Raw genomic sequence first — 24,413 nt, 5'->3', positions numbered from 1 at the left:
AAACTGAGGAACATACAAAACAAAATGGCATTTCACATTTTTGGATATTTTTCTTTTCAGACGGCTAAAGACACTTCTACTTTAGGTTGAAATGAATTGTTTTTACAAATTTTTAAATAATATTTGTATGAAATGTTGTAGACAGTAGGTAGACACTGTAGGCAGTTAAAATCAATAATTTTTTATTATGATGTTTTAGATAAAAATAAATAATAGAGTTATTATTTTGACAATTTTATTAACGATTCTTTAGCAATAAAAATCATTTTACTGACGGTACAAGCGGTGTATTCGTTCATTTGCCTTGACTGTCTACAGCAATTTGGAACATATTCTACATTTACATCCTACTTCTTCTATTGTTATAAACTCGGTTATAAGTTTATAATAACTTATATCGTAAATAAATTACTGGATTTGAGTCATAGAAAGTTTTTTTATACTATTTATTTCATTATTTTTATAAAATGTGAACTCCATGTAGTGCTTGATGTGTGAATGTTTTTGGCCATGACTCAAGAAACCGAAATTTGCTCTTCAGCAGCAAGAATATCCCTTTTTTCATGATTTGGTCGTCTTGAATGCCTTTCGTTCGGGTTGGCTTCTTTGGTCTATAAGTAAAAACCAAAGTGGATCTTTCCATATCTCGATTAAGCAAAAGATCGTTCCAAAACGAGCAAAAGTGCAAAATTCTCAAAAGCCGGTTACGTCGGTTAGTCGAGCACGTGTTTGCCTTTGTTTGCAACAACCGTCGTCGTCCCACATCGCAGTAGTCTGCGCCACTGGAGGGGGATTTGAACTCCTCGTCCAATCGAATCCCCGAGTTCAAAGTTGGCGGGCCGGCTTCGTGGGCCTCCTGCGCGCCAGTGGGCACATGGTTCACGCCGGGCCCTCGGTTTCAGTCAGTCTCTTGCAAGCGGCGCGTCTGCTTGTTCCACAATAACGGTTAGACCCTAAACTAGAAATTACTATATTTTTGTACGAGTGAATCGTTTTTACTACTTAGCGTCGTTTATATGTCTTATGAACCTTGTTGTTGCGCCTGAAGCCGGTCGACAATCAGTTCTGAAAGCGGAAATGCCGGCGTCGAGCCTCTTCTCCGACATGGACCGCGGCATCGGCGACGAGCGGGCTCTCCAACTAGCCCTCGAGCTCTCCATGCTGGGCTTCAGCGAGCCTTTGAGCGCCGTTTCGGAGCCCGACGCGCCGGGAGACCTCGCGCCCTTCGTGGGCAGCCTCGCCACGGTTGGATTGGACGAAGTGCGCTCCAAGAAGTCGCAGAACATGACCGAGTGCGTGCCGGTGCCCAGTTCAGAACATGTGGCCGAGATCGTAGGCAGACAAGGTAGGATTCAAGGGTTAAATTGATATTGCGGACCGGCTTGTTTTTTACTGATTGATAGACAAGAGGCAAAAACACGAGGATGGACACTGGCTTCGCGAACAGAAATAAACGCCTCTTTTGCATCGGCAGAATGCAACGTGCTTGCTGTAAACATGTTTATATTTCACGTTTGAATTGCAAATTTTTATGATTAACAGCAATATCACCGAGACAACTGCCAAATGGCTTATTTAAACGTTTCGAAGTTTAGGTATATTATTTTGCAAATTGCGGAAAACTGGCTGTTAGACAGTGTTTTTCATATTTTGTTTCAATGAATGTTGCCAACAACTCAATTAATCTTATCAAAATTTAATATTTTTAGTAGGTGTGCTAAACAAATATTTAGTCTTGCTTTAACTATGATAACTGAAATTAAATTTATTGTTAGAACGAATTTTTAAGTACATAGCTGTTGTAATAAATGCAATTTCACTGTTATTTACATATTTAATTTTATGTATTTCAAAAAAATTGTATTCGTTTAGTATTTTTTTTGACTTTTGAAGTGTAGTGTTCTTAAAAAAAATACCTAAACAATCAACATCTATAAGTATAAATGTTGCAAATTGGCCACAACTGCATATTTTGGAAATGTTCCTAAGAAATATTTGTTGTTGAGTTGAAATAATAGAAATTATGTTTGTCTACAAATTGTTGTAGGTAGACGGTTGAGATAAATTTGAATTAATAAGAAGTTAAATAATTAAACAAAATTTTTATTTTATTGTCTATATTCACTGTACAGCAATTTGAAGCATATTTTATTTCTTTAAAGTGGTATTTTTGCTGTTATTACATATATGTATTTGCTAAATATCGTTGATATAGTCAACAATCATTAACCTGAATGAAATGCCTATAGAAAGCACTTTTACATATTTACATCACATTCAAGTAATTACAAGAAATTTGCTTTAGCGAATGAATTGGATTTTATCTTTTTATGCTGGTCAAATTTTCAGGCATTTTCCGAAATCAACACTTAAGTCAAATTGTTGATTTGACATATAAATGGCTTTGACTGTTCACAGCAATCCGAATTTTCGGAAATGTTTTTTTGCTTCGTTGCCAACAAAGTGCTGAGAGCTATTTTCTTCATTTCCATTACATTTTAGATTCCTAGTCGAATTAATTTATTTTTTGTACGTTTGCTTTGATGTAAATATGATTTCGAAGAGAAACCATTTGTGATTTAATTATTCGGGCGATCTGTGTCCTTTTGTCGGGTCTCGATTCTCCGAATCATTGGAAGTTTTCCGTTTGGGTTGCTTCTCTCCCCTTAACCCTTTACCAAAACTTAAACCACTAACGTGGATAACAGGGGGTTGTTCACCCCGCACTCTAAAATTTTCCTGCAACTGTATTCCCACACACCTCGACAATTTCGTGTCATCGTAAGGGTGTAACATTATCTTTTCCACACGGGTGTATTGATCGACATTGGAAACCACCTATACAGGATGTAACGTTTCTTTGTTCGGATAATTTTTGTATTCTGCCAGAGTATAATCTTACATGAGTCAGTCACAGGAAGTTCGGAATTGCTTCAGCACCGTACGTTTACATTGGCTATTGATAATAAAGCTTTTCACAGGTAGAAAATTTGTGAGAAAACTAATCGAGAGTCGGCAGCTGCGACAACCTTTCTGCAGGTAATTTTCTTACCTGCAAACCGGCCTTATCTTTGTGTGAAATTAATAGGGGTATGATAATAAAACGGAAAGCACTAATCCAAATTTAATTTTTCTGGGGCCACCCTTCTGGATTTATGAAATTATTGATTTTTTCGAGGGGCGGCGCAACGAGGGTAAAACTTGTAAATTATTCCGGTGCCGCGTTGCCACTTTTCAAAATTTTAACGGTAAATAAACAACTGATAAGGCGGTCTGTTTACTTTTTTAATCTCGACACCCGAAAGCAATTCCGAGATACATCTAAAAATGTAAAGTTGAATGAATTTTCATTTTAAAGTTGCAACAAATGTTGCGTTGCAACTGAGTTCACGGTCATTCACAATTCCTTTCGTTCCTTTTCGTTTTAATTTGTCGTCACGAAGCTAGTCATTTATCGGCGATGCAATTAAAAATTTTGCATTCGCAGCGTGGTGAGAAAAACCACAAACTCATTTATACGAGGTCATGATCGATTTTACGTATGATCTATTTACGGTATGCGTTTTATTAATGTAATAACGTAATCTACTAGACGAGCTTCCTACTCCAACGGTAAGTTTGTCTGGCGTTCGATAATTGCATCTTGTCTACTAAACGGCAAAAATAACAAGGAAATGAATTTTTTTACACATTTCTAATTTGATTCCAACTTGGGTCAATGTTTCTCAACCTTGTTCTTGCGAGGACACTTGCTAAATGTTATTTATTACATAATTAATGAAATAGACTTGTTTTGGAAAATATACACTAAAACCAGTATATTAAAGGCCAAGCATAGGCTGATAAATAGGTTGATAACACCGATTCTGTCAAGCGCCGGAATTATGTAAGAAAGTTACTGAAGAATACTTCAATAACTATTATCATAACAAGAAGAAAGTTGATAAAACTAAGCTAAAAATAAAGCACTTAAAACGGTACCAGAAAGGTACCAGAAATCAGCCTAAAATAAACTCGGTTCTTATGCAGATTACCCCAATAAAATCCAGCTTTTAAAAAAGGACTAGCAAAACCATATAGTTAAAAAAAATATTTAGTAGTTTATTTACGTATTGAACATACATACAGGGTGAATATAAAGTATGGAACCAAGCGTTTTTTTTTTAATCATTTGCCTCCAGAACATAATTTATATAAATTAAAGTAATATAAAAAATGTTATAGTATTTTGAGTACGAAATTTTATTTTGTTTTTGAATTATGCGATTTTTTTTTGTCAAAATTGCAATTTATGTAAAAAAAAATTTGAAAAAATTAACTATAAAGTAGATAGTTGTAATCCTTAGATCATAACTTTTACGAGAAAAATGGTTTTATAGTGGGTTGCCATTTTTTTGTAGAACTCAAAAACAAAAGAAAATTTCGAAAAATTTTATTCTTGATAAAACATTACATTTTTATAGCGCTTTATCATTCATCAATTAGTTTTTCCAAAAAATAAATAGTTTAAGCGAAAAACGTTTGGTTCCATACTTTTTATTCACCTGGTATGTGTAATTTCTGAAAAATTAAAAATGGCAGCGTTAAGACGTAGGTACGGTTACAGAAGTGAGAAAAAATCATTTGAGCTTTTTACGATATTGGTGAATTAAAGGTTTATGTCCAAAAAAAATTGTCTTTTATTTTGAAAATAAATTTTTAAATAATAATTAAATATTGTTTATTAAAATATAAAGACAGATTTAAGAATCGTTACGTTTTAATAATTTATTTTTAGTTATTTTTAAAAGATTTTTATAAACCTATTAAAATAATAATTCTCTAAAGTTATTAATTAAGTAATACAATCAACAGATTACGAATCGAAGCATTAAATTCGTAATTCATTAAAATTTACTTTTAAAAAGTATCGTTTTTGTAAAAATGCTCTTTCCATTAGTTTTTACAGCGCTTCATTGTAATCTGTAAATAATAATTGTCTGTACTACAAGGGAGGAAAGTGTATCTTTTAGGTGGAAGTTTCCTCCAATGTAATACATATCATTTTTCCTATGATCTAGGAAGAAAAACTTCAAAATTAACAATTTCTCCTGACATCCCAGTTTCGCTATTAAATCTAGCAGCATGTTTTTCCGTTTCTATGTGAGAGGTAAAATTTTTATTTCCCTTTCTTTTTTGAAATTACTATGGTTAAACTTACCTTTCTGTTAGGGTGGTAGAAATATGTTATTACAGATCCTTAGGGCTTTTTTTAGAGAATTTTTTAAGAAATAGAATAAGTATTTGTTTCAGATTTCTTAAACATCCATGTCATTTTTTTTTGATAAAAATTGTAAAAATACAAAACAAGTTGATTATTTATTATTTGTTTACAACCATCTGACTCTCTAGCTCTAGCATTTTGTAAATAAATGTTGGTACTATTATTTTTTTATTAAAAATGGACATAGACAATGTCAATTAATCTTGCAAATCGCAAAAATTAATATTAATAATAATGGTGAACACTGATGTAGTTTGTTAATAGCTAGCCTTTTTCATTTTATTCTGATGTTTACTCTCTTTGGCACCTATTTTTATTCTGGCCGACCCTGTATGTAACAATTTTGTTGTATAATAAAAAGATAAGTAAAGTACATTAAACAGTTAAACACTTGCTATCTGATAATATTTACTGTCAAATGTTTGCTTTTACTAAAATTTAACACGTTATAAATTTACGCTCTTCAATTTTTTCGCATCAAAATTCAACTAAATTGAACTTGTAAATAAATGTATCTCGCGTAATAATTTCCTTGACCTTGTTGGTGATCCGTCAAGGCCGCGAGTTTATTCACTAGGAGAGAACGACCGCTGGTTTGAAGACAATAGAAGCGGCGTTTGTGTAACAAAATCATGGCTCGCCGAAAAGATGTGTGCCACAAGTTTTTGTGGAAGAAATTCCGCGGATAGACCCAAGTCTGGGCATGTTTTATTCTTTTTGAACGTCTGGGTGCCTTCGGAAGCGATAATAAAAAGGATGCAGACGGATCAGGTTGCTCTCGCGGTCGAGTTTCTTCATGTGTGGGACTGAGCGGCTTTATTAGGCGATTCGGATGTGGGGTGAAGGAAAAGTGGAACGGATACGGGGATGGGCCCGTGGATGGGACACACTCTCGAAAAGTTATCACGAGTGGATTAGAAGCATAGTTATTTTTACGATTAAACTTTATTTACATTTTATTGATTTTGGGTCAAGTGACTAAATGACTTAGTCCTCCCAAGCAACAAGACCACCAAGAGCTACTTACACCAACATTTTCAAAAATTTCATAAATTCTTCTCTTTTTCAGGTAGTCAGGGAAGATATACGATATTACAGTGAAAGCCTGAATAAAATTGATAAATTTTATATAATCCCAGCAGGACAATCTTTGACCATTAAACCGTGTATTTGCATTTATTTAATAGGTTCTTTATGGCGGCATAAATTTCAAACCCGCTAAGATTATTTATATCGGGAGTAAAAGTTGAAACAATTAAGTATTTATTTTAACATGTGATAATTTATCCAAGATACATATTTTCGGTTTTAGTTGATTAATTTAAAAATTTGTTATTATTTTATTATTTTTGACAATTTATTTAGTGACGGGCATCGTGTAATATTATTTAAGATTAACAATTTAAATTATTATTTAAAAATTGAATAAGTCAAAAAAATCTGCGTTAGTCTTTTTGTGATTCTTTTCTTGGCTCTTGTGGTTTGTGCCCTTTGGGTGCCACCGTTGACAAATGGTCCGGTTGTTCCGGGTGTTCGGCGCATAACGAGATAACAGACACGCTATGCATTAGATAACGCCTAATTGAAACGTACTTTCCCGCGTCGAAATTCGAAAAAATCGCTTCGATTTATTGTTAAGCGCGCAAATTGCGTCATTTCGGGGTTAGGCGGTAGTTGCAATAAGTGTCCCAGTTTGGTGTTTTTCAAACCACCCACCGTCTAGTGTACAAACTCTTCTAGCGATTCAACTGGATTCTGAAGGAGACTTGTAACCTTTATGAAAAATTTCAATTATTGCCAAACAACCAGAACAACTGTAGCAAACAGCTACGAAATAAGGATGTTGCTCATTCATTGTCTCTAACGCTATGTGTGTCATTACTGGCTTGTTAGAGGCGATAATCAGAGGTTATTGGCCGATTTTCGGCATGGATAGATTTTAACCCTCCGAAATCTGCTATTTATTTAGTCGTATAGTTCTGTAACATTGTGTTTATCAGTCGAGTCAAGGATTACCTTGGCTTGCTTCCTTATCCCGTTTCGCAAATTTATCGCAGGGTTTCGGAGATGCTAATTACACAAGCGACACGCACCGATTTTCAGTCTGGCAAGACAAAAATATCAAATCGATTATGTAATTTTAGTTGTCCCCTATGTAATAATTAATGAGCGAAAGTTGGCCGTAGGTGGGAGTTTTGCATTGTTAAACTTTTCGTTTGTTCATGGAATTGTTCTTGCCGCCTTTATACCAGGCGATTTATCAATTTAATAAATACTACCGGTATTGTTGAAACTTTTTGACGAGGGATGTCACGACTACGACCAGCTGGTACACATCCTACTCGTTTTTTATTCAATGGGTCTTTGGACCATGATAATAACCTTGACATAACTCTGTATTCATCAATTTTTCCCATCACGATTGAAGATCGTTGCCTCAGGTATGAATACGCGGCTATTTATCTCCGATTAGAAGGACGCATTACTAAAAACGTTCAACAAAACAAATCATGTGATATCTTTATCGTACATTGTTTTACAAATTTTATTTAGCAACGGTTTGGCACATGCAAACTCGACACTGATTCCGATATTAGCACTGTTTGTGCAAATATTGATCTTGGTCGCATGCAGTTAAATCCATTCATTGGGATTATGTTATGAAAGGAAGAAGTTGCGGTATTTGCAACCAATTTGGATGATAAACCAGACGCTCAAATCAAATATCTGATGGACAATCTCCTCAATCAATGTTCTAAATAATGCTAAATCTCAATTTATAAAAGTTGTTTTTTTATCTGTTCTTTCGGTGAGAGAACAACTTTTCAATAACAAACAAAAACAGTGTTCGTCGATCTTGGAATATTCATGAACTTGAGTAAAAAAGATCCTGAACAATAATAAGCTTCATCGACTTGAATGTATTGTTAAGTCTTCAAACCTGATTTATCTTTGCGTAGGTTCAGTCTAATAAAGCAGGTATTTATTCCTAATTAAAAACTAAAAAATAGCTTCTTCATATTTTGAAAGAATCAATACTGCGATGTGCCATTTTGTCAAAATAAATCAGATAAAATAAATGATTTGCTAAGAGTATTTTTTCCTCGGGTATAAATAGTCTTTGGGCGAGTCATGTTCAAATCAGTTATGAATCCTTTATTCAGTGTTTTGCTCAGATGAGTCCGAGTCTGAATATTTGATTTGTGTAATTGTTTTTCTAAGTTGGAGCATCCAGTTTAGTAACAATTCAACTCCCACTTCTTCACTTGCTTTCTTATGTCAAATTTTGCTCATTTTGTGTAAAAAAACGTGTCTCAGATTGAAACTTGAAAAGCTCAGGTCGTATTTGGATGTGGATTTGCTTAGCTCGAGTGAGGTCTGAGCATTTTATTTTTCTCTGGGGTGTTCTGGTTAGGTAATCTGACTCCCTCTCTCTCCGTTGGTTTCTTTTTTAGTGCATCGCTTCTAAGTGTCCGCACATTCGACATTTATTTTTATCTAGCGTAGTTAACGCGTTTTAGTTATTTTTAAATTGTCTAAGCGTTTTTATGCTTGGCACGTCAAATTTTCTTGTATTCATTAGGGTCATTGGAACTTTGCTCGTCAATCGCCTCCTCGAAGTGAGAAATTATATTGAAACATTGCGATGTAAATTTAATGTTTGTTCTTATCTTATAATCATGTTTAAAAACCATAACAATTATTATTGTTGCTTTGCCACTGGGGTCTTTGATTGCTTCCAGGGACAATAAAAGTTCACTGTTCTAAAACCATAAAGCTTGCGATTTGGCATTAACTACGCAGGTATTTCCGTGTTTACAAGACCTTCAAGTTTGAATATTGGTTTTTTAAGACGGTTCAAGGATTGGTACCTGGGATGCAACCGATTTGTTTAGGACAAAAACATGTGATGGGAACTTGGTACTTAACGACGGAAGTTGCTTCATACCTCTTGAATAAACGCACTTGTGTTGACTCGAGCAAAAATCACTTTATTTACTTCATATTCAGTAAAAATGCTTATATAACAGCTGTTAATCGGTGAAGAAATAGGCCCCGAAAACGCTTCTAACCTATTCCCCACGCCACGTGCTCATCTTATCAAATTTCGATTTCGCTTTTCATGGTCGCACTTCCTTCGCATCAAAACGACTATTGACTCCGCACATAATAACCATTTCCGTGTAACAAGGTGCAATTAAATTTTTTACGACGCTATTAAGTCGGTTCTTCCAACTTTGAATTGGGTTAGAGTGAGTCTAACAGGTTTATAGGTAAGAAAATGTGTAGCACGTCGTCATGGTCCGTTCCCATCGTCTCTTCCTGTCCTCCCAGGCATTGACCAGAGTCATTACACTCGTCTCGTGTCACTGGGCATTTGCCTCAAATCTCATCGATCTGGATAAGAACAAATCGCAGACCTTTTTGGTGGGAACAACATCCTCGAGGCTGTGAGGTTATTATTGGAGAGACGGCAGCTGGCCGGAAGGTTGCCATGTGGAGGCTTCACAAAGACCGAACCTTGGCCGAGGTCTGTTTCGCAGCTGCCACCCCAGGCCCAACCACTATTTCTACCATTTGCCGCGCTAATTGCACAAAATGGCTGCTTTCCCGCCGATTTAACGAATTTGTGTCAATGTCTTCAGTTTTGTGACGTTTATCTATGTATCGAGGAAGCGGTAGATAAAGTTCGGAGATTCAAGCCGGTTTAAGTGCCCCCTTGAGCTCACGATCACATCTGGACCAATTTAAATCACTTCCAACTAATTTTATATTGCTCATAATTACACGAAATTAAACCTTTTTTCAGACAGGAAAGTCACTCGCAGCTGCTTGACAATTTTTTAAAATTTGTTCCAATGTAAATATTTAATAAATCAACGTTTGTCGCACCGATTAGATAAAATTCGAAAAAAGAATCTTTACGATGGAAGAATTTTAATTGTAAATAAGTTTGAACAAGAAGTTATTAGGTAATTAATTGCGTCTAAATTATTTACATAAATTATTCAAAAGTTCATTATCTTCTGTTTATAATAAATTAATTTAACCTTGAATCACAACTTTTCTTTCAAAAATCACTCGGATGTGACCGAAAAATCCCTCACTAAACTCATGTTAACAAACTGTTATAATATTTAGTTTCGGAAGGCTCGTTTAAATATTTATTTTACATCATTTCGAGCGAGTTAATCGAAACTAGGACATGCCTTGCAACAGAGTTTTATATTGTTTGTTCAAAAAAAGTTCAGAGACTCCTGTCTTCCCAACAAATCCCCAAAACAACTCCAGTAAATAAATATTTGTGTAAAACTACAAAAACATTCCAGGTATTTACGGAACTGCCTTATTAATCGGCTTATAAATGTAAAAGTCCATTGCTTTTTCCTCACTTCATTTGAGATAAGAGTGCCTTTGTGAGGTTTTACCTGACGGTAGGCGTCAATTGCGTCCTTCCTAGAATCGGTGGATTCGACAGTGTTTACCTAGAGATAAAATTCAAATTACAGGGTGAGCCACGAGAGAAGGCCGGGCAAAAACCCGTGTCTTAGTGTGGGTGCAAGTAGTCATTGAACAGTATCGTAGGTCATGGCTAACGGCCGGTGCTATCACAGACATACGTCCTCTCCTCTGCGTTAAATAACACATTAGAATAATGCATTGTGCACTTGTTTCGGATTATAGGTCAGCGAATCGTCGAAGAAATCGCGAGTGATGCGAAAGTAACAGAGGAATGCAGTCTACCTGTACCAATGGGGACAGTGTCTGCTGCTCTGGACGGGTACGAGTCCCGCTTTTATTTAAATTTTAAAAGTCTACAATTTTTACACCTTCGAACAAGCATTGTTTGGCTGAAATTAATTGTTGTTTGAGTTGATTTTGACGTTGCATTAAAATGCAGGTTTTGCACGGGCAGAGTGGGATTATAATCAAGGTAAAGTATGTATATTTAGGCGCTGATAATTTATAACAGTCAATTATTTAAGTTCGAGATGTAAATATTTAGTTTCAGACCTCAGGGATAAAGTTTTACACAAGCTCTACAACGTATTTGTTTCATGAAATTGCTTGTAAAGTAATTAATAAGTATATCTGGCTAGATAATTTCCATTTTTACTTAACGGCGTATTTGGGTTACGCTTGTAAGTACATACAGAGTGAATGTTAATAAATTTTAATAGATTATAAACATTCTATAAATTCTTATCTCACCATTTCCTTCATTTTACCTAAATTATTACTTAACAGTGTGATATAAAATTAATGACAAGAAAGTGCAAGAAAAGAGGGATTAAAACAAAATACCTATCTTCTAACACGTTCTACATTATACACATTTATTTCAAAATTTAGGTCTGCAGTCAAAAAGTTACTAAACGTAAAAAATTACTAAATCTAGGTTCTGTTTCAAATTTATAAAATACTCGCAGACTGTCTTTGTCATATTATTTTAATGTTTTTTTTTCATACTAGAGCCAGATTCTTCTTAAAGATGCTAACCAATATGACTAAGATTTTATCAATTTTTTTCCAAAATTCCAGCCTGAAGGAAAAAGTCCCAAGTCAAAAGTGGGCCAAGGAAGTTAAAAAATAATCAAACCAAAAGCTTGTTACTTACTCGTACTTTATGTCTTTTTTATGTCTACTCCTGTATTTTAATATTCTTTATCTTTTGTTTCCTGTTATGAATCTGAAAAACAGTTTATGTTTGTCACTGCAATAAGGAAGAATGTCTTTTTATCCATGTTTGTGTTTAACATGAGCTCGATATCACTGGCCCACTCTTCCAACATCTGAAAAACCGTAAATCTCCTGTTAAAGAACTTGACGATTTATATTAAACAAACAATAAATTAGCGGACCGCTAATATTATTATTATAAGCACAATAAACATAAAAGTTTTACAAGCTATAAACCACCTGATTTCGGTGATTCGGAGCATACAGGATTTTTTTCTTCGTTTTGTTGTCCCGCCATAGTGTAAACTTCCTTTGGGCGATAATTTCGGGGAAATAAGCGATTGAATGAAAGTGAAATGAGTAAAACTGACTGGTTTACTCCTTCGGGCTGACACCGTGCGCGGATGTTGAACTAGGTTCGTCTCAAGGCCTCTTGTGTGAGACAGCAGGAAGTATGACGAAGACGTCTATACTGGAATTCTCTCCGGTGAACAAAGAACTGCAGCCACAACAAATACTTTGTTAATTGGTCCGCAATACTACCTTTTTATTGAGTGATAACTTGGAAAGATTCGTACCGACTTTGTACGGATTCGGACTATTTTTAACCGATCAATAAACGTTCCAAGGTTCTTACTCGTGCCAATTATTGCTTGTACTTGATTTTTTTCGGAAATTTTGACCGCTCGGACGATCACCTTGTACCTCCTACGTTGCCTAAATTAAATATTCCAGAACGGTGACGTGTCGGCTGCTTTTCTATCGATCTAACCTAATTCAGAAAACGACTTTTGAGGAACCTTTGTCACGATGTGATAAATGGAGAGATTGGGAAATTACTATTATTGTTGCTACATCTTTTAATTTCCTTTTACAAGACCAGGACTTCTTACGAAGCTACCAACTATTGCTTTGAAAGACATTTTGTACTTGAGAAAATATGATTTGGTACTTACCGCTATTGTAGGTACAAAGTCGGGCTTCTAGTTCTAGTAGACAACTTGCATCAGTTTTTGACACGTGTTTTTGCTTCAGAAATGGCCAAAATGTAAAGCCCATTTCCAGTTCAAAGCGAAATTATGAATTCAACAGGAAGCAGCGCCATGTCATTGCCAAGTGCGCTCCTCATGTTAATGTACCTCTTTCCTTGAATTTGTATGAATGTAATTATAATGTTGAGCAATCATTTGATCGTTCATACATTTCGATAGATTCGTTACTTTTTCGTTTAATTGACTTTAATGCGGGCTAAATGGAACCGAGCGTGGGTCTGTTTGAGCCTAATTGAGTTTGGTCTAGGTCTCACCAACAATCCACCATCTGTTCCAATTCCTTATTTTGAGTCAAAAAATTCAATTTGAATCATCCTCGTGAGACTCAAACCATTATCAAACTTTTAACTTCTCCTATTTCAGAAATTGATAGTTTTCTCTTTTTGTTTCAGGTGTGTATTTAGAAGCCTTGAACCGTAAGTCGTCCCCAACCCTGCACTTGTAACGTATGTATTTCCTGCAAGTGCAATAAAGTGTAATGTTTGCAATTACTTTTATCATGTTTCTCCGAAGATATGAGAGTCTTCGTTGCATCTATCATTTTTCGATAATTGCGTAATGGCCGGGTCAAAAACCGACATTTTCGCACACGGTTAGAAAAGCATACGTAATAACAAACTTGGCATTGGAGCGAAAAAATGTCGCAAAAAAAATCGCGAGCCGGTTCAAGGCTGTTTGTTATTATTAGATAATCGTGCGACTTATGCAAGGGATTGCCACACCCTAGTTGTGTTATTATCTTTTTTTCGGTTTGTTTGATTTTCCGAATATCGGAAGCGAGAGATGGCAATGACTCTTATTGAACTGCCGGGGTCGACGGCTGCGTCGCGGCGCTAAACCGGGTTCTCTTTCGCGGTCACGGGGGGTGAGGGTGTGCTGCATTAGGTCATGTGACGTCTGCAACCCCTACCGCGCATTGCAGCAGTTACTATGACTACGTTTCTTCATTCTGATATCGAAATTGATTGATATGGAAGAAGTCATAAACCGAAATATAAATACATACATAAATGACCTAGTTTGGAAAGGAGTCTGGCTTTGATCAAAAGAATCGAACGAAACATTGCAATCAAATTAAATTACTACGTCTAGATTCCATCAGGAAATCTCAGAAAGTTGTACAGGAAAGGTTATTTTAATACGGTCTCTCTATGAAATCTAAGTTGTTATTGCAAATTATTTTTATTGTTTTCGAAAGGTAAATTGAAGAACAGTCAAAGTCGCATACTTTACACTAGGGGTGGGCGCATTGAAACGAAGTCATCATACTCATCAATTATGAGCAATAACAGCAAACATTAACTACGCTGTAGATTTTAAAGATCTGAGAAAATTAAGTTTTCTAGTTGGATGAAGAAAACAGTAGAAGTTGATTGTATAATTTTACAAGAAACCATCTTTTGTAACCTATTAGATCGCAAAAAAATGCAATGAAGATGTTACACAGATTTAAAAGTGGTAAATCTCTTAGGTGTGTGTTTTTTTTCGGTTAGCATAACATAAAATAAATAAATACGGAAAGATTGAATTTGAAACGCTTTTTAGAATTTTGTAAGGAAAAATCCTTAATAGTGTGGTAATAGTAAATATCCTCTATGTTTTTTCTATAAATAAATATAATGATATTGATACATGCGTCATCTTATCTGAATCACAAATTATATTAATATTATATTTTAGTTACAATATTTGGATATTTCACATTTAATATAGGTAGATAGATGTAAATTAATCAATCACACAATTATTGCAGAAAATACCTCGTTTGTTAAATACAAAATAAAAAGGAGTTTTTTTTGTGCTGCTATTCTATTCAAAAATATCGGATTTGTTTTGCTTTTTGCATTATTGACCTTTTGTGGATGTCATCAAAAATGTCATCACCAAAGGTTAATTTTTACCTGATCTAGACAATCCTTCTAAGAAAATTCGTCTGGTGAAGAATGTTAAAATGCATTCTTCACATTTTATTAAATTTCGTCCAATGTTGAACCTAGATTACATCAAAATTTGCTTTAAAGCCACCCCTCAGAAATCTCTTCGACCTTTTTATTTCCTTTCAAAAGTAAGAGAATATCAAAATCTCGAGCTCTGAAACGTCAACATGCCGGAATCGATCACTCCTGATCCCTTTTTTCCTTGAACTAGCAGATGTTATAAAAAGGTGCCAGTTTTAATTTCGAATCAATACCGAGAAAAATCAAGCTTTCGGTGTAAAATAGTCCCCTAGTAGCAGTGTCAATAGGAGTGTTCAACTGATAAGAAAGATAACAGATTACAACCCGGGTTTTGTGTTGAAAGCGGAACAAAACATCCATGGCTTTTCTCTTTCTCTCCCTGCGGTTTCGCAACTCCACCCTCTTGTCATAGCCGGATATCTACCCTATCTGCAGACCAACCAGTTTTATCTTAGATACTTCATAAACACCTTTCTTAAAAAACACAGTTATTTAAAAAATCGGGCAAAGAAACAAGTTTCGATGCGTTTTCCTAGGGGTTACATCTGGATCAATATTGCCAACCTTGCTCTCGTTATCCTTCTGCGTGTGTCGAGGGGGTGAATTGTTAAGCAGTATTTCCATTTTCTGATCATGCGAAATTAGCATAAACGTTACGTTTCACCTCACGTGTTTATTTTTCATTTTGTAAAAGGACACGCGCCCTCGTTACTGCGCACGGCCGATTATTCCATCCCCTTTTGAAGGATTTGAATTTTTAATAGCCTGCAAACGATTCAAAAGGAATTACTGATTGAAAGGGACACCGATTTCCATATGGCAAACCGAAATAATTTGTAAAAGGCCTTACCCGGTGATTTTTTAAGAGAAATTTCGGGAGGTTTCTCACGTTTTTATTGATCCCAAATGGACGCGGATCCCATTGTATCGCTGGGCAGAATCCTTTTAAGGGGTGATATATTTTGATAACGTGAGATGGCTTTTGTGTCTTGTATTAAATTAGAAATATGAAGAGGGGAAGTTTAGAACTTTCCAAGGACATGACTTCGGACTTCAATGACAAATGGGTATACAGGGTGCAACAAAAATTCGCAACAAAACTCCTTTTTTTGACATAAAAATTATTTGTAGATTTGGCTGAACGTATTTATTCAGGCTTGAGCGGTTTTAAATGTCAAATTATTGATTGAGTGGTGGTTTCATAAAAATTTTTCATGTGTCATATGCAGCCAAGCATCGGTTTTGCGGTGTCCAACTATTGTGATATCTATGCATCACAGTGTCATAAATCAAACTAATCTCTCAGCGAGGACGCAAAATGGCCTGCACATTTTGGCAACAATTCAACTCTTGAACTTTTTCAAAAACGTCCCGGAAGTGTAAATCTGATTCAGCCAAGTTATTACGAATAAAAATATGAAAACAGATGTAAATTGATTGAACTGAATGACCCTATTTTTGGTAATATGATTTACATATGGAGCTAGTCGACCAGGTAGACGAGTATGTCGCCACCTATCTTTTGCATACATTTCGCCAATGACGTAAGATTACTCTTGACATGGTTCGCCCATTGTACAACATTGAATATTCGGGTTATGTCATAACAAATAAAGACCGGTCTGCACGTCGTGAAAGCACTTTTTACACAATTTCGAAAAGAATAATCTTTATTGACGGCATAGCAGAGATTCTCGTCCTTGGGAGGAAATTGCGATGGGTATCGCAGACCTTGGCGGCTTGGATTTTCTCCACTCTTCGTATTTCGATTCGCTATACAAGACACTAAAGACGCTCATTGCATTACAACATGCATCAGCTGCTTTATTAAATATCACTTTCCAAGCAAATTTTCACACACATGCACAGATTTAAGTTTAAAAAAAGGAATTAAATTAAATTCAACTGGAAAATTGAATAAAACAATTTTTTTTTGAAATTAAAAGGTTTCTCTTTAATTGCAAGTGTTTTCTTAGTTTTGAGAATATTTTTTACAGATTTAGAAATGATAGAAAGAAAATTACTACCAGAAAATTAGTTAACTTAAATTGGAAATAATTATTTTGGATTTTTTTTGGACAAACTGAAACTTTTTCGTGTTATTTAGAGTGATTTTTCTAAAAATTAATATCTCATGTTATTTATTCTACTTAATTATTTCATACCTTATATAGATGGATTTTGTTAAACGTTTTTGAATTTTTTTTGTCTTTTTACATTAAAAAACTTATGCCTAATAATAATTTTGTAAATTTTCGCTTTTTAAATAACATTCTTATTTAGAGTGGTGTTTAAAAAAATGCACTCATGATTTGTTAAGTTTGAAATCACCTTAGCCGAATTATTCGTACGATTATTTAAAAAAAAATTATTCAATGCCAAAGAAGAAAATGAAGTCTTTATTACTCGATAATGACTGCAAAAAAATTAACAAAAATTATGAAATGTCATCTCAGCTGAATCTTCTACTCGATGCATCTTATTAAGTAAATAAATTTAAATAATATTTATCCTACATTTTTGGCACAACTTTATGTTTGCTCCTTCCGCGTTGCTCCTTTTCTCTCTAGTCACCAGTTTATTTTGACAATGAAGTGATGCAACCGGTCGAATTTTGTATGAAAAAGGGGTTCGCACCTGGAAAAATTTATGCATACGCTTTCGCCTTATTTTTAGAGTCGAGCCTTACTCGCATTTTCAATTAACGTATTAACAACTATTATGAAAGTGTGTCGCGTTTAAAAATGTCATTGTATTTATTAGTAAGATTAGTAGCATACAGTTGCGTGTGCCTTATTGCTTAAAAAAAAATACATGTAATACTAGATATCGCAGTGTGGGTTTGGACGCGATTTAGACTGCTCCCGCAATGCATTTTTTTCTAATTAACGAGAAAAGATACTTTGGACACATGGCACCCACACGTAGGCCATCTACCTCTCGATTCTTTGACACAAATGTGCTCGTCTTCCGGAGTCTATTTTCATTCGAAGTGGGCTTTGAAGATACGACTAACAATTTTAATTTTAACAGTGATGCAATTAAGGTTTCCATCATTGATGAAGTGTTGGACAATGTATTTAGGGTCTTGGATGAGTCAAATGTGACTTGAAGATGATACTATTATTACTAGGTGGCATTTACCCTAGAGATATTTCTAGACGGCAGAGCTAGACGAATAAAATGAAATGAGAGTGCAATGTAATCGGTTGGATGTCGGCCAGAGTTGTGACATTTTCTGAGCGGGTGCATTCCCTGCTGAGTCTAACATCTGATCTGGCTCTTTATGGTCTGTCTTTCTTTCCGTTCATCATAACGAATTAGATTACCTCGAGGCGCTTAATTCGATACTGCGATTAGTTATTTAATTAGGCAATAAATTGCTTCAACCGGTTGCTCGAAAAAAAGACAAATTGTTCAGATACCTCTTGAGTTTTTCATTATAAAGCCTTGTACGGCACGCCGATAAATGACATTTTCGAGTGTCGTTAAAAAAGTATACAAAAGTATTTACATAGACAGTGGCGGTAGGTAGGCTTGTCGACAAAAAGTCGGATTTACGACTTCCAGACGTTTATCCAAATGAAAAGGGAGTCGTTGTGTCGGTTTTAATGCCTCAAAACTATCCTCGATAAAGCCATCGAATCATTGCGAAACAATTTCATATTTAATTATTGTACACGGTTAAAAACGTCGAGTTCTCTATTGTGTCTTTGTGGTTTTCAAGAGATAAATTCTTTAAAACTGGCCTTTCAGTTCGAAGAGTGGTTCACAATAAATCCCCGACCTTACCTGGACTGGACTGATGCTATTCCATTCTTACAAACCAAGGTTATCCTCGTATACCTGGCCAACGCACCCGTTGCCGTTTGTTATTTAAAGACCGATACAACTTTCTGCACAACTTGTACACAAATAAAGAAACAAGAGAGAGGTTCACTTGATTAGTTCAACGCCACCGGAATGATACATTTATCGGGATTCTTAGCAGGGGCCGACGAATTAGACCAAAAAGACAACGCGAACCCCAGGCAGACTTGCAGGAATCCGAAGAGCGATGACTTGGAAACGGTTTTTGCCAAACACCATCTCACACAACAAAGAAACAGCATAAACACCCCATACCAAAGCAGTAAAAGGGTGGAAAGAAAACAAGACAATGAGCCTTTTAGAGCAGTTTCAGAACCTTTCTTTACTTTATTTTTATGTTAAACGTGATTATAAAATTTTGTGTTCTAAACACCTATGAGAACACAAAATAACTTATTTTCACGAAGTAGTTAATCATTGATGAAGGCAAACCAAAAAAAAATCGTATACGGCGTAGCGTTGCAATTTGTCTATCAAATGTGGAGTTTGGTGCGAATTTACAAAAAAAATTGAACTTGGAATGGAGTCTAAAGTTGCAATGAAAGATTTTGAATAGGGGTTGCAAAGTAAATGCATCCATCTACAGCAGCGCTCTCCAACTTTTCTTAGTCTTAGTCGTTTACAAATATTTCGGAGGCTAACATGGGTAGATAGTTACGTTAGAAAAATTTTTTGAAGAAAATCCAACAAAATTGCTTAGGGGGTCGCAAAATAGTTCGTGGCAGCAATTCGGCAGGTGCGACCAAGTTGAAACAAAATGGTTCCAAAATATTCTACTAATAGCTATCTCTTTTTTATTTTTTGGATCGTATGGTTTAAAAACTAGAGATATAGTATTTAGAGAGAGAGTATCCAAGTGCATTCTAAGAGATTCGTGGAGGTTGTTATCTGTGATAGTAAGTTTTTGTGGGTCATATAATGGTTTCGTTGCTGTTTTTGCATAAGTATTTTTCGTGTGTAATAGTCTGCAAGCATCGGCAATGTTGGCATCCGGGAAACAGCCTCAGTAGGATTGAGCTTTCGCACTCCGTCTGTCTAGTTGAGCGCCCGCGCACAAGGTGAATGCGAGTGACCTGTCGGCAGGTTGAAGGGCGTCGCCAGCAGCAGCTTTGTCTGCGCGTTCCTCCGATCAGGCTCGGCCGATCCTCCGATCATATTAATTATGTTATTCCCCTCGTAAAGCTCCATCTTTAATTTTTTCCATTTTTGTTTCAGGTTGCAAGATCAAGGCTCTCCGGGCTAAAACCAACACATACATAAAGACTCCAGTCCGCGGCGAAGAACCCGTTTTCGTGGTAACCGGGCGGAAAGAAGACGTTGCCAAAGCCAAACGCGAGATTCTCTCAGCGGCCGAACACTTCTCCCAAATCCGCGCTTCCCGAAAGAACAACTTGGCCGGTCTCGGATCGGGCGCGAGCACTCCTCCGGGCCCCCCGGCCAACATCCCCGGCCACGTGACGATCCAGGTGCGCGTGCCGTACCGCGTCGTGGGGCTTGTAGTCGGTCCCAAGGGCGCCACCATCAAGCGCATTCAGCACCAGACGCACACCTACATCGTGACCCCCAGCCGCGACAAGGAGCCCGTCTTCGAGGTGACGGGCCTGCCCGAGAGCGTGGAGTCGGCACGGCGTGAGATCGAGGCCCACATTGCCATGCGCACCGGCAACGGCGCCTCCATGGGTCTGGGGGGACTCGATGACGGCGACCTCTTCTCCTCGCTGTACAAGTCCGGCTTGAGTTCCATTCTCAACTACATCGAGCCTGAGCAGTTCCCCATGACCGGCTCCAGCACGTTCTCGTCGTCGGGGTCATGCTCCAGCAGCTCGTCGAGCAGCGGCGGCCGCGATCTGGGCGCCATCTGGAGTAGCAGCGAACGCGACGAGGGCCTCGGGGACTCCCCAAGCTTCGACAGTTCGACGGCATTGTCGAGTATCTGGTCGTATCCGCCAGTGGCGCCTTCACGGCCCTCCAACAGCACCAGCCCCGCGGATTCGTTGCTCGGCTCGGCCAAGTGCCTCGTCTGCGGCGAGGCGAAGGTCACGCACGCGTTGGTGCCCTGCGGACACAACTTCTTCTGCATGGAGTGCGCGAATCGCGTCTGCGACGGCACGGAGGCCCAGTGCCCCGTCTGCTCCTTGCCCGCCATCCAGGCCATCCGCATCTACTCGCCCAACCCTTAAATCGATCAATCCCACCACATTCCCGCGCCCTGTGTTCAGATTCGGTCGGGTTCGCGCCCTTCGCTTCGCACGTCGCATACAACGAACGCTTGGTTTATTTTTTCATAGGATTATTTTTTCAGTTTTTTCGGTTGTGCGGCGCGCAGGGGGCCAACTCGCCGAAACGTAGTCATCATATGCCAGTTACTATTTTTCTTAACGTCACCGTTTTTCTAGTATTAGACCTAAGATTGGTTGGTTTTTATTATTTTGTATTTTTTATGTGTATGCACTTACGGAATAACCTCTCGACTCCGTTAAATACCCTAGATTTGAAAAGACATGACGCGACACTAATAAACGTAAATGTAAATTTTTATACTATTGATAAGTGGTTCGTTATTTTTTAAATATATTTTTTTAAGTTTCGCCATGTGACAAGTCACATTATTAAAGTCTGAATCAGCAATTCTCAAAATATTATTTAAGTGTATATTTAAAGTTTAAAAATAATATATAAAAGTAAAAAAGGCAAAAAATATATATTATTATTGAAAAAAGTGAGAAAGGACAGGAGAATGTATTAGAAGGAGTTTGGTAATAAAAAGTGTGCAGGCAGGGCTTGGGGGCCTTTCGGCTGTGATCTGAACTGCCACACGGCGTGTCGGCGTTGACGTCTCGCCGGGCCAGTTGCACCCCTAATAACGACATACATATCCCTTATTGTTAGTTAATCACTCATTGTTGCTATTGTTCTGTTATGTCATGTGATGTGATACATATATTTCTATATTTCTGATAGCTTATAAGTTATGAGAGTATTTTGTATAATATAATAATAATTATAAATGAAGAAGAAGAGTATAAATGATTTACGTGTGCAGTCCGGTGTACGACGCCCACGCCGCCGCTGATAGTTGTCATACTGTCCATGTCCACAGCCACTGTAGTCTTGTATAGGGTCATCGTGCACCGTCATTTCACATTTTTGTGAACAAAAAATCATCGCCGTCACATCAAACTTTGTGCGGCCCCCACCTGCGATCTCGTGCCTCGATCCTTCAGTATTCACACGTCATTTGCCGCCCCCGGCCTCCTTTGATTTTCATATGCATTTCTTCCTGCGCCCTGCACCCCCCCCCACTACCCGTTAGGTACACTGTTCACTGTTCGACCGGCCCACACCGACCGCCCTAGCTTTACTTATTATTATTATTAATATATATGTATTATTATTATTATATATATTTAAATACTAAGATGCTATATTTTGTTTTTATTTATTTTTTTATTGTAGTATTTTGAAAATTATCGTTATTAGATAAATTTTATATATTTTATTATTATTATTATTATTGCCCTTATGCGGTTCCGGTGAGTCGGTCTGGGCCGGTTGGTAAGCGCGGGTGTCCCCCCCGACGACTTAGTTTGTTTATACGTACACTTGTAAATAAGTTGTTGTTTTATAGCTATTAATACCATATTATTATTACAATTATTATTATTTTATTTTTTTACATATTTTTGCGGAGATATTTAAATATGAATGTTAGTACAAGTACATGGCCACAGTTGTGTGCAGAGTGACTGTTTGAAATAGTTTAATTAGTTTTTGATTGAATTATATTTATATTGATATTTTAATTATATGAAACAATCCTCGAAGTGATTTCTTTTGTAATTTTTTATTGATTTTTGAATATGAAATGTATAAGTGTGTTTTCTATTTAGAAATTTATAAATTAGTACGATTTTTATTCAAAGCGACTGACCTACGCTTAAGGAAAATTCGCTTATTTTGGTCGTCGTCGTCTAGTGGACAACTAAAGGCTGGGTGTGGTATTCGTATATATTATTTAAATAAAAGAAACTATATTAACCTTTTTATAAGACTAAACCACGCTCGCAACTTTGGTTGATCCTTAGAAACCTAGCAAATGTTATTTAAGGTAATATTTTTTTTATAAATTAATGCTACCAAATATCGTAATAAATTTCGTGATTTATATTTTATTTTGTTTTTATTTATTTTTTCGTTGTGTATTATTTTTCGGACTCGTAGGCCACCACCGCTATGTTGTGTTCCCCGCATGATCATTTGTGTCGTTTGGTGTTGTTCATCTTTTGCATGTTAGTGAGTACTGTAGAGTCTAGAAGTAGCTCACGAGGCACAATTTAACAATTATAATATACAACATTTTATTATAGAAGAAATCGCGTTTTATATTTTAATAATCTTATAATCGCATATAAAAATATTTTAGTACGCGTGAACGTAGATGTAGCAACTTTAAATGACATTTAACGAGTTGTGTATAATAATCTGCTCAAAAGAAATGAAGGAAATTTGAAGCTACGATAACTTTTCGGGACGCAGAACAACGCCTCTTTAGCTGGTTTTTCGCGATTAGGTAATATGAATTGTGCTTAGGATTGATTCAGGCGTTTGTTCTCTTGGGCACGACTTTTAAAGGTGCTGCAGCAACCGATGGTTTTAATAAAAGTCTTCCCGCCCGGAAATCATCCAAACTTTTTAGATAAAAATTTGAAAGTTACGTTGGAATTTTTTTTCACGTTTTCTCCTACGTGTAAGACTTGGGTATATTCAAATTTAGATAGGCTAATTGGCATTTTTCATCGCTGTGTTTTGATGTGTTTTCATGTGTATTTGAATAATACGAGAGTTGGCGGTCGGCAAGCCCGATTTTTACCGATTTTAGACGCTTGAAAATGGGCTTTTCCGATCGCTCAGCTTTGTTGCTGCAATAATATTATTATTAGGTATGTTTATCTGCATATTCATCATGTGCCGCTCTCGGGCGGTTCCATCGTTCACAATTTGACTGCGACACATATAAATTGCAAATCACTCTGTATATTAGCATATTTTTAAACACTTAATATACAGGCCTAACTACGATATTTAAGTAATAATATCTATATTTCATAATTATTATATATAAAAGTAATTTTTGAAATAGAAATAAGAAAAAATACATATAGATGTTTTTAGAAAAAAATTAATAAAAAATAAACAAAACGGTATTTATATTGTAATATGAAGTAAATGAAAAATATTTATTATAAGATATATCTTTTTGTAGCCTCCTGTAAGACATTAGCTTGGGGTCGCAGGTTCAACTGTTACGTGATTTCATCGGGTTGTCAAATTTTATTATCTCAGAAAAAAACCAAATTCGTGGTCCTGCAGTTTTCTTTAGTGACCACTGACCATAAATACCGCACAAATGACGCGCTTTTATAGCTTTCGATTCAGTAGAGAAAGCTTGAAACATTCCCAGCTATCAAAACGCATCATTTTCGTAGGTTTGAAAAAATTGTGATTACATTTTCAGTATTGTCAATGTCTTTGTCAAAAGCCAATAAATCATTATTACCACAAGTGGCATTTTCATTTCTTCGTTCGAAA

General features: G+C 36.3%; 1 protein-coding gene across 1 annotated transcript; it reads left to right on the top strand.

Annotated features, from left to right (window-relative positions):
• Positions 1–889: 889 nt before the first annotated feature.
• Positions 890–22,996, top strand: LOC123007213 (RNA-binding protein MEX3B). Its single transcript, XM_044402367.1, has 2 exons — positions 890–1,345; positions 20,040–22,996. Exons 1-2 carry the CDS (start codon positions 1,024–1,026, stop codon positions 21,002–21,004), a joined length of 1,287 nt encoding a protein of 428 aa, XP_044258302.1. The 5' UTR covers positions 890–1,023; the 3' UTR covers positions 21,005–22,996.
• The last annotated feature ends 1,417 nt before the right edge of the window (positions 22,997–24,413 follow it).

Source organism: Tribolium madens, unplaced genomic scaffold (genome assembly GCF_015345945.1).
Source record: "Tribolium madens isolate multiple individuals breed KSU strain unplaced genomic scaffold, Tmad_KSU_1.1 Scaffold_3;HRSCAF=73;Tcas5.2_LG2, whole genome shotgun sequence".
NCBI lineage: Eukaryota > Metazoa > Arthropoda > Insecta > Coleoptera > Tenebrionidae > Tribolium > Tribolium madens.
The sequence above is the reverse complement of the archived record's forward strand: the minus strand, read 5'-3'. Positions and strand labels throughout refer to the sequence as shown.

What these genes read in the sequence shown, in the direction of transcription:
- LOC123007213 (XM_044402367.1), top strand. Translation starts at nt 1,024, where the DNA reads ATGAACCTTGTTGTTGCGCCTGAAGCCGGTCGACAATCAGTTCTGAAA. An exon ending in CGAGATCGTAGGCAGACAAG is followed by an intron (nt 1,346 to 20,039) that starts GTAGGATTCAAG and finishes TTTTTGTTTCAG; the next exon opens with GTTGCAAGATCAAGGCTCTC.